The following is a 16727-nucleotide window of genomic DNA, read 5'->3' on the forward strand; positions in this document are numbered from 1 at the left end:
TCAACCTAACGAGAGAGAGAGAGAGAGAGAGAGAGAGAGAGAGAGAGAGAGAGAGAGAGAGAGAGAGAGAGAGAGAGAGAGAGAGAGAGAGACCGACCTACAGTTGATTACGTAATGATGAGTTAGACAAGCCATAAAAAAAAAAAAAACAGAAACATACTTAAAATAACAATAATTGTATCATCAGATCCTTGATGAGCCGAGATCTTGCGGTTATCATTAACTACTCGCAAGAATCCGACAAATTTATCAAGACTAAATAAAGTCCATGAAACATTCTTAACTTTAGAATTGACGCTTGGAGAGAGTTTGATGTGGGAGTAATATTTGCAAGGAACGTCCTCGACCAAAGCTTTCATTGAGCAAACGTAGATATGGCAGCAGAATTACAAGCAAGCTTGAATCATAACCGTTACACAGCAATATGTGCAGATAAATACACACTTTGGCTGTTTCACTAATGTCTTTCAGCTTCATATGTAAGGCACTGTTTTCTTTATACACGGTGGACTTTTTCTTTCTGCACCTTCCAGAGAGGCCTAAGGGTTGAAGGGTGTGAAAGAAAAAAAGGTCTTTCGTTTTGAATTTCGCAGGTATTAAGAACACCGAACGCAAAACGATAAGATTACGTACTTTATATGGCACTGTTGACACCACTAGACGCTGTCCACAAAATCGAGCAATGTAAGTGGGCTGTTTCCAGACTTTTTTTTTTTTTTTTTGTATGCAATCAAGAGTTCATTGTCGCTGTTAACACCAGTAGGTGACCAAGTCAGTCCATTTATAAGGTCTAACAGCATAATTCAAGGTACGCATTTACTACTTTTACACAATGTCAAAATGGATAAAGATTACTTATTCTGCCTCCTCAAGATTTATCGCTTGGACCACAAAACAGGAGTGCCTGCATACACAGCTCGTTGACGGGCAACCCTCCACCGGTCTGTGCTTGATAATGTGGACACGGCGTGATCTAGTTGACACGGCGTGATCTAGTTTTCAATAACAGGATACTTGTGTACCACCAACTCCTCATAGATAGAATGTAGGGAGTTCAGTTATGTCATAATTTTTTCACATATTTAGACTATATATAAACGTTGCATTTGAAGATCTTCCTTTCCTCTCCATTCACACAGTCTTGTGTTCCATCAATTTTGGAGTCACCAACCTTGTAATAGACAAACCATTCCCATGTAAACAAGCCTTAAGGGAGCCACAAATCATTGTCGTTGCATTGTATGTAGACAACCCTAAAGCCACAGGTACTGCAGTTGTATTGTGGACAACCCTTACAACTACACAGTGTTGTATGTAGACAAAGGTCTCTGATTCAATCACTCACCTCACCACCATAGAAGTAAATGATTACAAATAAACGTATTCAAGACATTTTTATTATTCACGCTATTTTATTGAAGGTCTCTGAATCACTCGCTACCACAGTAAGTTAAAGCCATTTATTGAACTCGCCACACCGCAATAATCGTAAGCCATTATTTATTGACTAAAGGTCTCCGAATCACTTACCTCACCACCATAGATATATATAAATGATTACTAATAAATGTATTTAAGCCATTCATTGAAGGTCTCCGAATCACTTACCTCACCACCATAGGTCTCCCGAATCACTTAGCTCACCACCATAGATATATATATATAAATGATCACTAATGTATTTAAGCCATTCATTGAATTTTCATACAAAATAGTTATTGTTCTATACAAAATACCTCACCACCATAGATATATAAACCATAGATATACAAATGATTACTAATAAATGTATTTAAGCCATTTATTGAATTTCCATACAAAATAGTTATTGTTCTAGTTCTCATACAAAATAGATATTTCACAATAACAGCTTGGTTTAACTAGTTAAGATTGTTCTAGTTCATACGATATTGCACAATAACAGTTTGGTTTAACTAGTTTTGACAAACTTATTCTAATTCCGTAAGTATTTGTTTCTAGCTGTCGCGTGTCCTGGGGCGCTCGCAGATCACGTACTTCTCCAAGGAACAGTCCACGTCGTGCCAGATAATGCCGTCGCCGTAGAAGTTATTGAGTATAGCCAAGCAGTTCTCGTTCATGTCCGCATTGTCAGGTTGGCTGCGTCCAAATCTGAAAGGGAAGAATAGTTTCCAAACTGAAAAGAAAGAGCACAATAGTACGTATTACGACACTATACTCAATATCGAACAATGGAATGCACGCTTGTCCAGACTGACCACACTTACCGACCGGTGAAGGACCAACGGCTGTACTGCGAGGCCACACAACTTTGCCACTTCCATAAATACGGGCTCACCTTGTAACCACTCGTCCAAATGTATGGCACTTCATCTGTAGATACGAAAGCATATGCTAGGGAAATTTAAAGTTGATGTCAAGGGTAGACATCCTATCAGTTGCTCTTTAATTTAAAAGGACGGAGCCAACCATTTGTGAATGTCAAAATGTCAGAAGTGACGGGTAAAACAAACGTGACAAAAAAAGTATGGTAAATAAGAAGAAAATGACGGAAAAAACTTACAATGGCGGATGACGGGGAAAAAAATAAACTTACAATGGCGGATGATGGAGGTAATGAAGGAATCTTCGACTGGAGTCTCGAGGCTTAGCGAGTGGAAACCCACCGGGTGACCGTTTGTATCAAGGCTCCTGCAGTAGTCCTCGGCCTGCTGGTAGCTGAAGGTTCGCCCGGGTTGGCTACACCACGACAAATGGTACTCGCGTCCGTTCAGGGTTTCGTGCACCTGTGTAATGCACAGGTGCAAACGATACATAATCCTAACAAGGTAAAATGCACTTACATACAAAACTAGTAACTGGTAACACTGCTCACCACAAATCCTGGAGGATAGCTACATCGCCGCGGGCCATCAGGCGAGGGAGGCGGGATAGAAGCCAGTGGTGACAATGGTGAAGTCTGCGAAAATGTCGGCGTGGTAATCGCTGGAAAGAAAGGCTGTTGGAATGTAGGCACGGACGTAGGCACAACCACAGGCACAGGCCCAGACAACACCTGAGCGACCGGCTGTGGTGCATTCCCCACTACAGATATCCTCGGGGACACAGCGCCGCCAACCACTACGCCTTCAGCCAAGGGCGTCCCATCATAACTGAAACGCATCCCAGTCGCTGCTGCCACCGCCGCTGTTACTACTATTAGAGAACACCACATCTGTAGAAAGAACCACCATGACCACTCGAATATTTACCTACGTTCGTCACCCTCTCCCCAACACTCACACATTTACAAATATGCATCAAATCTAATAACAGTAACAGAGAATTCTCGCCAGAACCTCACCTTGTTGTACTCGAAACGAATGCTCCCAGAACAGTGCTTCTATCTCCTCCTCGCCGTTCCTCATCGACTATGCAGAGCCATGATTGGAGGAGGCATGGACCAACCAACGGCCTTGGTGATCACACGCCGTAGCTCATCACGAGCCAAGGATCGTTCAGGTCATTTACGACCACTGGCACAAATGATACGCTATCTGATGTGCTCCATCACTTAACGTACTTTTCTTGTTTGTGATTGAAACATTATGTACGGTTTCGTTGAACAAGAGTGGGCAGCCTCACGCATTCACTCATCCTCATTAAACTGAAAGTGGCGTACCTGGGCACCGACGATGGTCACCACTGACTACCACTCATCACTTTAACACCACTATCACCCTCGTGGCTTTCGCTGAACTTGATAAGTAATATTTCCATACTTTTCGTGATAATGCATAAAAATAAACACAAGAACAATAACAATAATATATATATATATATATATATATATATATATATATATATATATATATATATATATATATATATATATATATATATATATATATATATATATATATATATATATATATATATATATATATATACACACACATGATGCAACGTGAGTTTCTCCGGATATTGCCAGAAGATAAATTACCGGGTAATCTAGGTCGAAAATGTTATATGCAAATATGCATTTTAAGGCTTTGTTTTAAAAGTGGTGTGAAATTCAAGAGGCCAAGCGACAGGTACAAAGGCTTTGCCGGGGGAGTTACCACGGCGGAGAAACACCATATCCATACACTCCACATTACTTTGAGTTATGCAACACAATCAGAAAGTATTAATTGTCACTGTCTCGGAGGGAAACTGCACGTGACTAACTAGCAATCAGCTGATTTGCTGCTAGCCTCACTCCTTCCCACCCCCGGCTCGGACAGGCAATACATGGTGCTACGCAGCCTATTATTTTATTCGTCGTATATTACATCCAGAGTATCTTTGTGTAATATTTAACGATAAGTCACCTGAACGTTGCTATCACTATAAATCTTCAAAACTTGTTAAAAATCATGACTAAATAATTCACAATTTCACCAACGGACATCAAGGTCTACGCATTCCTCCATGGATACCCTCTCTGCTCGGCCGCTGTATCTGTCGTCAGGCCACACGAATTTTACACCCGGATAAACAACGCCTCAAAATGCATTTCTGCATAGAACATTTTCAACTTTGATTAAAGTGGACTATTATATATATATATATATATATATATATATATATATATATATATATATATATATATATATATATATATATATATATATATATATATATATATATATATATATATATATATATATATATATATATATATATATATATATATGTGTGTGTGTGTGTGTGTGTGTAATAATAATAATAATAATAAATAATAAACGGTTTATTCTTTAGGCAGTCAACAAACTGAAAATGAACATTGGGGGTGGGGAAATACTTGACATTAATCCTAAAGGTAAGTCAAATCTAGAAGAGACTATTGATTGATGGCTCGCACCATGGTGGGAATCGCACTGAGTCTGTACCGGTCCGTATGTGGCGCCTTTAGGGGCGTTATCTTATTGTGGTGTCTGGTGGCACGGGTAGAGCGAGGCGCGTCAGGCGGTAGCATGTTTCTGAGACGTGGATGATTCAGAAGTCCCCTTCCAAACTTCTCTAGAGCCTCACTGTACCTGGTGGATAGTCTGGACAGCTTCAGGGTGTTCAGGGCTTCTTCATAGGTGGTGTGTGTGTGTGTGTGTGTACGTGTAGCTCTCTGCGACAAGGGGCCAAGCGCCAACCACCGTGAAATGGAGTTAGTAATGTATTTTGTTCTATAATTTCGCAACTTTTCAGAAACAACATTGATGTGATCCTATCTCTATTGTGATTGGAGCTAACGTTCTTAATCATAGTAGTGTATACCTCATCAATCATGCTATCGCCATTACTATCTCATTCGGTAAATATCAGATGTTTCAAGAGGCACTTAGTGATAATGATTATTAATTCTAACGCCTCCACCTGTATTAGACAGGAGGAGGCAGTAAGCACCTGCCGAAACGATAATTACTCCCATTGAGGGCTAAAGCACTGGATCTAGGGGTGTTGTGAACGTATCATTGAACTCAGCTGTGACCTCACTGAACGTTTTTCTTTGTGTCTCAAAACACAAGGGGTCAGTCACAACCTGCCCTCTAAAGACAACTCTCTTCCTCCACATAAAGCTACAATCACCTAATTACATACACACCCTTCACTCAAAAAAAAAAAAAAAAGTATCATGGCGACACCTACATCAGCCACGGAGTCCCCATCTAGGGAGGGGATCACAAATGTCCCCAGGTTGGACTGCCCTTCTGATAACAACCCTAAGTATCTTTACATCCCCTTCAGCTTATTTCTTCATTAACTTCTCCAACATTCGCGGTCTTAGATTTAATTTTCAATCTGTAGAACACCATCTCTCCTCTTCTAAACCTCATCTTCTTTTCCTCACTGAAACTCAGGTGTCTCAGGCAACTTACAGTAGCCTCTTTTCTATTCCCTCCTACTTTCTCTACCCTCATTTTGAATTCAAAGCTGGATGTTGCATTTATGTGCGCAACGACTTAACCTGCTCTCGTGCCCACGCTCTTGAATCTTCCGAGTTCTCCGACATCTGGCTAAGACTACAGAGTCAGTCTCAAACTAAATTTATCTGTGTTGTATACCTCTCATCTAACTCCATTGTTTGGAAGAAGTTTTTTGACTACTTAATTTCCAAAGTGGAGAACATTCTGTTTTTCTTCCCTTTTGCAGAGATCTCCATTCTTGGTGACTTTAATGTTCACCACCAGGTTTGGCTTTCCTCTCTCCCTTCACGAACTAGTCTTCAGCTTTGCTCTCCTCCACGACCTAGAGCAGTTGGTGCAACACCCTACTCGTTTTCCTGACCGTCTTGGAGATACGCCCAACATTCTTGACCTTTTCCTAACCTCTAATCCTTCTGCTTATGCTGTCACCCTCTCTTCTCCGTTGGGCTCCTCCGATCACAATCTCATATCTGTATCCTGTCCTATCCCTTCAGTCCCTCCTCAGGATTGCCCTAAGCGGAGGTGCTTCCGAGAGTTTATCTCTTCTAGTTGAAGGGACCTGACAAGGTATTTTGTTGATTTTCTTTGGAATGACTACTCCTTTCCTGTCAGAGACCCGTCTCTGTGTGCCGAGCGCATAACAGAGGTGATAGTGTCTGGCATGGAGGCGTACTTTCCTCACTCTTTTTCTCGACCAAAACCTTCCAAACCTTGGTTTAACACGGCCTGTTCTCGTACTATACACGATAAAGAGGTGGCCCACAAAAATTACTTAAGCCTTCCATCACCAGAATCTCATGCACTTTATATTTCTGCCCGGAACCATGCCAACTGTGTTCTTCAAGTAGCCAAAAACTCTCTTATTAAAAGAAAGTGTCAAAATCTTTCAAGACCTAACTCCCCTCATGACTTCTGGTATCTAGCCAATAAAATCTCCAACAACTTTGCTTTTTCTTCTTTCCCTCCTTTATTTCAACCAGGTGGCACCACTGGTATCACATCTATCTCTAAAGCTTAACTCTTCGCTTAAACCTTAGCTAAAAACTCTACCTTGGAGAATTCAAGGCTTGTTCCTCCCTCTCCTCCACCCTCTGACTACTTCATGCTACCTATTAAAATTTTTCACAATGATGTTTTCCATGCCCTCGCTGGCCTAAACCCTGGGAAGGCTTATGGACCTGATGGGATACCTCCTATTATTCTCCGAAACTGTACCTCCGTGCTTGCATCTTGCCTAGTCAAACTTCTTCAACTCTGTCTGTCAACATCTACCTTTCCTTCTTGCTGGAAGTTTGCCTACATCCAGCCTGTTCCTAAAAAAGGGTGACTGTTCTAATCCCTCAAAGAACCGACCTATTGCTTTAATTTCCTGCTTACCTAAAGTTTTTAATCTATTCTCAACAGGAAGATTCTTAAACTTCTATTAGTTCACAACCTTCTATCTGATCGCCACTATAGTTTCCGTCAAGGCCGCTCTACTGGTGATCTTCTGGCTTTCCTTACTGACTCTTGGTCATCCTCTTTTAGACGTTTTGGTGAAACTTTTGTTGTTGGCTTGGACATATCAAAAGATTTTTGATAAATTCTGGCACAAAGCTTTGGTTTCCAAACTATCCTCTTACGGATTCTATCCTTCTCTCTGTAACTTCATCTTAAGATTCCTTTTTTGACAGTTCTGTTGCTCCTGTGGTAGCCGGTAACTGTTCTTCTCCTAAATCTACTAACAATGGTGTTCTTCTGGATTCTGTCCCGTCACCCACTCTCTTCTTATTATGCATCCCCTCATACCTTCTACACCACACTTCTTGTCCTGTCCACTCCTACGCTGATGATACCACCCTGCATTTTCCATGTCTTTTCATAGACGTCCAACCCTTCAGGAAGTAAACATCTAACGCAGGGAAGCCACAGAACGTTTGACTTCTGATCTTTCTAAAATTTCTGATTGGGCAGGGCAAACTTGACATTGTTCAGTGCCTCAAAATTCAATTCCTCCATCTGTCAACTCGACACAACCTTCCAGACAACTATCCCTCTTTTTTCAGTGACACTCAACTGTCCTACTCTTGTACAATGAACATCCTCGGTCTGTCCTTTACCTATAATCTGAACTGGAAACTTCACATCCTATCCCTAGCTAAATCAGTTTCCTTGAAGTTAAGATTTTTGAGACGTCTCCTCCGATAGTTTTTCTCACCCCGACCCCCTCCCAGCTGCTAACTCTGCACAAGGGCCTTATCCGTCCATGTATGGAATATGTTTCACATGTCTGGTGGGTTCCACTCATACCGCTCCTCTAGACAGGGTGGAATCGAAAGCTTTTCGTCTCATCAACTCCTCTCCTCTAACTAACTGTCTTCAGGCTCTCTCTCATCGCAGCAATGTTGCATCTCTAGCTATCTACTACCGGTATTTTCATGCTAACTGCTCTTCTGATCCTGCTAACTGCATGCTTTCCCTCCTTCCGTGGCCTTGCTGCACAAGACTTTCTTCTTTCTCTCACCCCTATTCTGTCCATCTCTCTAATGCAAGAGCTAACCAATATTCTCAATTATTTATCACTTTCTTTGCTAAACTCTGGAATTCCCTGGCTGCTTCTGTATTTCCATCTTCCTATGACTTGAATTCCTTCAAGAGGGAGGTTTCAAGACACTTATTCTTCAATTTTTGACTACCGTTTTGGACCCTTTTATGGGACTGGCATCTCAGTGGGCTTTTGTGTGTGTGTGTGTGTGTGTGTGTGTGTGTATTTTTGTTGCCCTTAGCTACTGTACCTCTTGTAAAAAAAAATAAAAAAAAAATACACTTCTTACTAAAAAAAAAAAAAAAAAGTGTTACATGAACGTTTCGATAAATTACATTGAAAAAAAATTCATTACTCAGGGCACATAAGTTTTCTTTATCGAAAGGTGCTACTGTAGTAGGTTCAACTGAACAACTAGTTTTGAAGTGATCAAGTGCGCGCGTAGACCCATCTTTACTACCAGACGTATAACGTATTCACTTCCAGGCAACGCACAAACGTCTTCGGCCACCACTATTCGACAGCAGCAGTAGTAGTAGGTATGCCATGTACTCGTAAGTTTGGTTAGGCAATGTCAGGTTAAGTTAGATATTGCTACAGTTCACTTAGGTTAGTTCAGTTAATGCTAGGTTAGTTCGAAGTACTGCTGATAAGCTAAATAAATCATACCTAATAATTGAATTCCAATAAAAAGTAAAAAGAACTGACGTATTAAGGAGAAATTGTGTGATGTGGCATACTAGCTTACGGATCTCGGCCAGCACCTAAACGTTCTTCCAAGAATAAAATGAGTGTCCTTAAGATGGGGATCCAAACAGGTCTGTGCGTTACCGTGGTTGGGAGTAAATGAACCATACGTCTGGCAATGAAAATAGGGCTGCGCACACATTTGGTCACTTGAAACTAAGCTGGTCACTAAAACCTACACCACACCAGCTAACCCAAACTCTCGTACGGCATTGTTAATGCCAATATCCGTATGTTTTGTGTTATTATAGGAAGCTATGTTATTAAGGCAAAGTTATTACTTATCTATTGCTAAGAGAGAGAGAGAGAGAGAGAGAGAGAGAGAGAGAGAGAGAGAGAGAGAGAGAGAGAGAGAGAGAGAGAGAAAGTGCATTATCACAAACAACGTTAGTTTGGCAAAGAATAGAAGAAAAAATGTTGAGAATAAATAACAGATCCTAACTATATACCGTCTCACTGCCCTGAGACGGTTTATAGTAAAAGAGAGAGAGAGAGAGAGAGAGAGAGAGAGAGAGAGAGAGAGAGAGAGAGAGAGAGAGAGAGAGAGAAAAAAAAACGAAGTGGAAATAGTAGAAATTATCGTACGTCTGGGAGAGTCGTCCATTTCTCCTCCCGATCCCCCCACCCCCAGTCCTCTTCCTGGAGAGAGCGGCACGGAGACAGCACAAGGAGCCAGCAGGAAACACTAAAATTATTGTCATGGAGTGTTTTATTTAGGAGTCTGAGTTTGTTCTTAATGAACTATTAAGAGATGCTGCATGTCAATAGATTCTTATTTTCAAAGGTTTACTGGGCCATATGAAAGTTTCAAAATCTGAAAGTTTCCTACTTAACACACGCTATTATTCCTCACTTTATAACTCTTTAATTATCCAACGTAACGAAATCAGATGTATTGGATATATTATTATTTGTACGATATGTTTTCCCGGCGGCAAGCCAAGCACTGCTTGTCGCCAAGAGTGTAGCCTCAGTTCCGGGCCGAGCCCAATAAAGAAGAGACGTGTGTCCCTATGTCTCGTTCCCCTGCCTAGCTATCTTACATGGCGCAGTGAAACCCTTACCTACACCGGTCAAGATGCCTCTACCTCGCCGATCCCCTCGCTCGACACCTAGGGCCTCGACGACAGTGGTTCCTCGCAGCCTCCAGCCGCTGCTCCAGCAGGCAAGGCAGACCATCGGTGACCAGCAACAAACCATCACCACCTTGCAGGCCAACATGGCGGCGCTCATCACACGAGGCAACGTGGCGCCCGCCCCTCGGGTGCCTCTCTCGGCTGCCCCCGAGAAATGCGACCTGGATATGACACCAGCTGCATTCAGGTCGTGGAAACGGTCCATGGAGTGCTGGCTTCTCCTCTGCAAGTGGCCACGCCAGGAAGTGGTCCATCACGTCAGACTCCTCTGTGGCCCCCCGCTGCAACGTGCCTTGGACGCCAGTTCACCTTCAACCAGTGGAGCGCCCTCACACAGCAGGAGGCGCTGGACGCCATTGGTAACCTAGTGCTTCGCTCCTCCAGCCCGGCAGTGCAGTGGGCAGAGTTTTTCGGTGTCAGCCAAGGGCAGGACGAGTGTGTTAGTGATTACTTCGTACGGGGCACCCAGAAAGTCAACGACTGCGCTTTCGAGTGTCCCCAGTGCAGCCTCAACCTCTCTGAGTACTTGCTATTGAAAAAGCTTGTGGTAGGCATCCGCGACACGGGCCTCAAACAGCAGGTGTATCAGGCGTGTGACTCGTTAGGCAGTGTGGACGCCCTAAGGGCCATGTGTTGTGCATATGAGGCAGCCCGGCAACACACCACAGGCGTGGGCGGTTGGCGGGAAAGCAGTCGCGCGGCTGGCACCGTGCGGGCCGAGGAGAACGGGAACCAGACGCTCGACGCCGCCGCTGCCACCACCTCTGGCAAGACACAGCCCTCACGTACTTGCTGGAACTGTGGTACTTCGCACGCCCCTGACAGAGCTTCCTGCCCGGCCAGGGAAGCAGTCTGCGTCGCCTGTCGTAAGAAAGGTCACTTCAAGAGGTGCTGCAGGAGCTCCAAGCGCCCACACGGCACTGCATCTGCCTACGCCGTTTCGGGATCAGTGACAACGGCAGGCGCGAACGTGTCCCGCCAACCCACCATAGAGGTAACAGTGGCGCTTGGCAAGGGCGCCAAGCACCGCACAGCAGCTGTGGCGGACACCGGCGCCCAGGTGTGCGTCGCGGGGGCGGCCCTCCTTTCCAGTCTCAACATACAACCCACGCAGCTACAGGGACGTGCAGGTTTGCGGGATGTAGCGGACTTGCCCTTACGGTGCCTCGGATCGTGCCGGTGTGACATTTACCTTGGCGGCCATGCTACACAGCAAGAAGTATACTTCGTACCCTCCGCCAGGTCGCTGTTCCTGTCACTGAGCGCGTGCAAGGAGCTGGGGCTGGTGCCCGCCGGCTTCCCTCACCACTCCCTGCCGACAGTGCAAGCAGTGGAAGCGCGTGACACGACCGCCGAGCCTGCCCAGCCGCCTGCCAAGCCCGCTACGATACCATTCCCGCCACACGAGGAGCACGTACGACGGCTAGAGGAGTGGCTACTACAACACTTCTCGGCCTCCGCCTTCAACACCACAAGGAGCCCGCTGCCCGTGATGGACGGCGAGCCTCACCACATCTACCTGGCACCCAACGCTGTCCCCTACGCCTGCCACACGCCCGCCTCGGTGCCGAAACACTGGGAGGACGAGGTGAAAGCCCAGCTTGAAGACGACGTACGGCGAGGCGTCATCGAGCCCGTCCCGGCAGGGGAACCCACGGAGTGGTGTGCCCGCATGGTTGTGGTAGCAAAGAAATCAGGGCAAGCGCGGCGCACCGTCGATTACCAGCGCCTCAACGCCGCATGCCGCAGAGAGACACACCACACCCCCGCCCCCTTCGACATGGTGTCTAGTGTCCCCAAACATTGCTTCAAGACAGTGGCTGACGCTTATTGGGGGTACCACCAAGTCAGGCTGGACGAGGAGAGTCGAAGTCTCACCACCTTCATCACCCCATGGGGGAGGTTCAGGTACCTCCGGACCCCCATGGGCCACTGTTCTACTGGCGACGCATACACAAAGCGCTTCGATGACGCCATCCAAGGCATCGTGAGGAAGCACAAGTGTATCGACGACACCCTCCTCTACGACAGCAACATCGAAGACGCATTCTGGCACACGTACGAGTTTCTGGCGACCTGTGCAGCCAAGGGGATTACTTTGAAGCCTGAAAAATTCCAGTTCGCACGGAGGGAGGTGGATTTCGTGGGTTTTCACCTCGGCTGGGAGGAGTACAAACCCACAGACGAGCGCCTAGCGGCAATCAAAAGCTTCAGGATGCCTGACAAGCCCTCCATCTCAGACATCAGGTCGTGGTACGGGTTTGTCAATCAACTTGCCCCATTCCTCGCCACAGCCCCAATCATGAACGCCTTCAGGGAGCTCCTGAAGAAGCCGTGCGGAAAGGCTGTGTACTGGGACGAGCACCTGCAGGAGAAATTCCGCCGCGCTCAGGACACCATATGCCAGCTTGCAAAGGACGGCCTGGCATATTACGACAAAACCCGCCCCACAGTTGCCCTCACAGACTGGAGCAGGGAGGGCATTGGATTCATTATCCTGCAGCAGTTCTGCCACTGCTCGTCTGCTGCCGCTCCCTTCTGCTGCAGGGCGGGCTGGCGTCTGGCCCTGTGCGGAAGCCGCCACCTCACGGCCGCCGAGACTGGTTACGCCGCGGTAGAGGGGGAAACCTTGGCTGTGGTGTGGTGCCTCCAGAAAGCCCGGCTGTTCTTGTTGGGGTGCCCGAACCTCACCATCGTCACCGACCACCGCCCTCTCACCAAGCTGCTGGGGGACAGGGCCCTCACAGAAGTCATCAACCCACGACTCTTCCGGCTCAAGGAGCGAATGCTACAGTACCGCTTTCAAGTCAAATATCTGCCAGGAAAAAGGAACGCCGCAGCCGACTTCCTGTCCAGGTACCCAGCCCTCAGAAGCCCCACCGACGCCGACCTGGATGAGGACCTCACCGAGGCAGTAGCAGCCGTGGTCATCGCTACAGCCGAACACGAGGGTCACGTTCTCGACGAGTCAGCGGTGAGAAAATCTGCAGCCGACGACCCTGTCTACCAACTACTACTGGCCAAAGTGTTGGCCGCGGACTGGCACCCACACAAGGCGCAAGAAGTGGCCTGCCTGCGCCCGTTCTATGGCGTGAGGGACCGGTTGGCAGTCTCTCAAGACCTTGTCACATACACCTTTGACCAGGGTTGTGTGCGACTCGTGATTCCTGAGCCCCTCCGCCCACAGGTAGCAGCAAACTTACACGCTGGTCACCAAGGGCTAGATTCCATGCTGCGGAGGGCAAGGCAATGTGTATACTGGCCCGGGTTGGAAGGGGACCTGCAGCACTACCGGGCGTCGTGCACGTCATGCGAGACGCACGCTCCCTCTCAGCCCTCAGAAACACTCGTCATCACGCCGCCCCCAGAGTACCCATTCCAATCCACAGTGGCGGACATGTTTCAGCATGAGGGGCACACCTACATGGTCTACGCTGACAGGCTCACTGGATGGCTAGAACTCGCCCATTTCCCACACGGTGCTACATCTAATAAAATCAAGAGTCAAATGAGGCAGTACTTCACGCGATGGGGCGCCCCGGAACAGCTGTCCACTGATGGGGGGCCGAACCTGGCGAGCGAGGAAATGTCGGAATTCCTCAAGAACTGGGGTGTCATTGCACGCCTGTCCTCAGCACAGTACCCACAGTCAAACGGGCGGGCCGAAGCAGCGGTCAAGACGGCCAAAAGAATCATCAGAGCCAACACAGGTAGCGGGGGCTCATTGGACACGGACAAAACCTCCCTCGCTGTGCTGCAGTACCTTAACACCCCGCTGCGATCTGTCAACAAGTCCCCCGCCCAACTTGCCACCGGAAGGCAGCTGCGTGATGGCGTGCCAACGGCCCGACGACATACAAGGTGGACAGGCACTGGGGAAGGACGCTGCGTGAGAGAGAAGTGAAAATGGGGGAGGAAGGCAACACCCTGATGGCAACCTGCACACCCAGACAGCTCCGGCCCCTGTCCCCCGGCACACGAGTAAGGATGCAGAACCAGGCCTCGGGCACGTGGGACCGCACGGGCTTGATCGTGGAGGCGCTGCCCTACAGGCAGTACACCGTCAGGCTTGATGGTACCGGCCGAATAAGCCTCAGGAACAGGAAGCATCTGCGGCCCGTCGCTGAGTTAACCCCACCGCCCGCACCGCCAACCCTGCGCCCACCAACCCCGCCGGCCGCTCAACCAACCATGACAAACGCACAAGTCTCAACCCCCACCCAACCTCAGCTACGCCCCGCACCCAGGAGGCAGGTGCGGCGACCGGGGTGGCTGAGCGACTATGTGTAACACACACACACACACACACACACACACATACATACACATATCAGATTAATGTGTTGCAGGCACACATTTATCTTACAGGGGGGATATTGGATATATTATTATTTGTACGATATGTTTTCCCGGCGGCAAGCCAAGCACTGCTTGTCGCCAAGAGTGTATCCTCAGTTCCGGGCCGAGCCCAATAAAGGAGAGACGTGTTTCCCTGTGTCTCGTTCCCCTGCCTAGCTATCTTACAAGATGTATATCACGTAAAAGCCAAGAAAATGTAGCCTATATCGAGATGTAACATACAAATGCATACTCTGTATAGGATACACTACACAGATAAAGTAAAGCGATGGTGAACGACCGACGTACGCACTTTAAATACAATTGATTCGTTTGTTTACTTTTGGTGCTTGACCTCTTATCGCAGCCAGCTACTCGTATAATATATTGAGGTGAAGCAATGTGTAGTCAAGACGAAGCTGTGAAACAAGATTTTCCCTCTCATAACATAATGAGTTCACACCTAAATTGTATTCCCATCATGCATTTTCCACAAGGATTGACTATTTATTACATGATGCTCTTGTTGTGAGAATAGTAGTAGTAGTAGTAATAATAGTAGTAGTAGCAGCAGTAGTAGTAGTAGTAGTAGTAGTAGTAGTAAAAGGTATATTAGAGTAAGTATAGTACCACTTACAGCACAGACATTCAGTAATGTGCCTGTGCCATTTCCTTTCAGCTTCAATAGTCCTCCGTGACCAACATCACGTTACCTTCCCCCTTAGCTCGTGAATGGCGTGCGGATGATGACACCGTTCTTGACTGCCTGTGGTAACGGTAGACGTGCAGTGGTGGCGGTGGCAATGAACGGTCGCGGGTCTTGAGTCACCAGTCTTGAAACACAACCACGCCAAAAAATTGACATCCCTTTGGCTGTCGGTCGATCAATCAAGGATGATTGATAAGATTGCCATCTTAGGCATGAGTGTTTTCCTCCTCCTCCTCCTCCTCCTCCTCCTCCTCCTCCTCCTATTATTACTACTACTACTACTACTACTAGTTTCTCTCTTTTTCTCAATTTCTTTGCTTTTTGTTTTGCATTTTCTTTTGCTCCTCCGCTTTTTTCTTCGTTTCCTATTACTACTTCTGCCTTTTCTTCTTCTCTTCCTCCTCTTCTTCCTCCTCCTCCTCCTCCTCCTCCTCCTCCTCCTCCTCCTCCTCCTCCTCCTTTTCTTCCTTTTTCTTCTTCTTCTTCTTCTTCTCCTTCTTCTTCTTTCTTTCTTTCTTTCTTATTTTTTCTTTTTCCTTCACTTTTTTTATCTTCTCCTCCTCCTCCTCCTCCTCCTTCTCCTCCTCTTCTTCCTCCTTCTTGTTCTTGTTCTTGTTCTTTTCTCCTTCTTCTTTAGTCCCCGTTGGTAATTAATGGAAATGTAGCGAACGTTAATTAAGGATGCAATTAGTTAGTGACAAGTAAAATCGCTTAATTGCTACTACCTGATATTTCTGATCAATTAATTGTAATACTTCCACATCGTAATAAAACATAATATCGGCAACCTTTCCTACTGCTGTTACGATTTATTTAATTATATATATATATGTATATATATATATATATATATATATATATATATATATATATATATATATATATATATATATATATATATATATATATATATATATATATATATATATATATATATATATATATATATATATATATATATATTTTTTTTTTTTATGTAGGAAGGACACTGGCCAAGGGCAACAAAAATCAAATAAAAAAAAAATGCCCACTGAAATGCCAGTCCCATAAAAGGGTCAAAGCAGTGGTCAAAAATTGATGAATAAGTGTCTTGAAACCTTCCTCTTGAAGGAATTCAAGTCATAGGAAGGTGGAAATACAGAAGCAGGCAGGGAGTTCCAGAGTTTACCAGAGAAAGGGATGAATGATTGAGAATACTGGTTAACTCTTGCGTTAGAGAGGTCGACAGAATAGGGGTGAGAAAAAGAAGAAAGTCTTGTGCAGCGAGGCCGCGGAAGGAGGGGAGGCATGCAGTTAGCAAGATCAGAAGAGCAGTTAGCATGAAAATAGCGGTAGAAGACAGCTAGGTATGC

General features: G+C 46.0%; 2 protein-coding genes across 3 annotated transcripts; one reads left to right on the plus strand and one right to left on the minus strand.

Annotated features, from left to right (window-relative positions):
* Positions 1–1787: 1787 nt before the first annotated feature.
* On the minus strand, positions 1788–3459 carry LOC135115194 (uncharacterized). Of its 2 annotated transcripts, none has more exons than XM_064031702.1 (5): positions 3323–3459; positions 2855–3193; positions 2576–2765; positions 2247–2352; positions 1788–2130 (listed from the first exon to the last, which is right to left on the minus strand). In XM_064031702.1, the coding sequence occupies exons 2-5, from the start codon at positions 3191–3193 to the stop codon at positions 1977–1979; spliced, it is 789 nt and encodes a 262-aa protein (XP_063887772.1). In that variant the 5' UTR covers positions 3323–3459; the 3' UTR covers positions 1788–1976. The 2 variants fall into 2 exon arrangements, with proteins under 2 accessions (XP_063887772.1, XP_063887771.1); XM_064031701.1 differs by having other exon boundaries at positions 2543–2765.
* Positions 3460–10482: 7023 nt separating this feature from the next.
* On the plus strand, positions 10483–14232 carry LOC135115613 (uncharacterized protein K02A2.6-like). The gene has a single exon (XM_064032542.1). It carries the CDS (start codon positions 10483–10485, stop codon positions 14230–14232), a length of 3750 nt encoding a protein of 1249 aa, XP_063888612.1.
* Positions 14233–16727: the final 2495 nt, after the last annotated feature.

The sequence above is a fragment of the Scylla paramamosain genome, chromosome 29 (assembly GCF_035594125.1).
Source record: "Scylla paramamosain isolate STU-SP2022 chromosome 29, ASM3559412v1, whole genome shotgun sequence".
Taxonomy (NCBI): domain Eukaryota; kingdom Metazoa; phylum Arthropoda; class Malacostraca; order Decapoda; family Portunidae; genus Scylla; species Scylla paramamosain.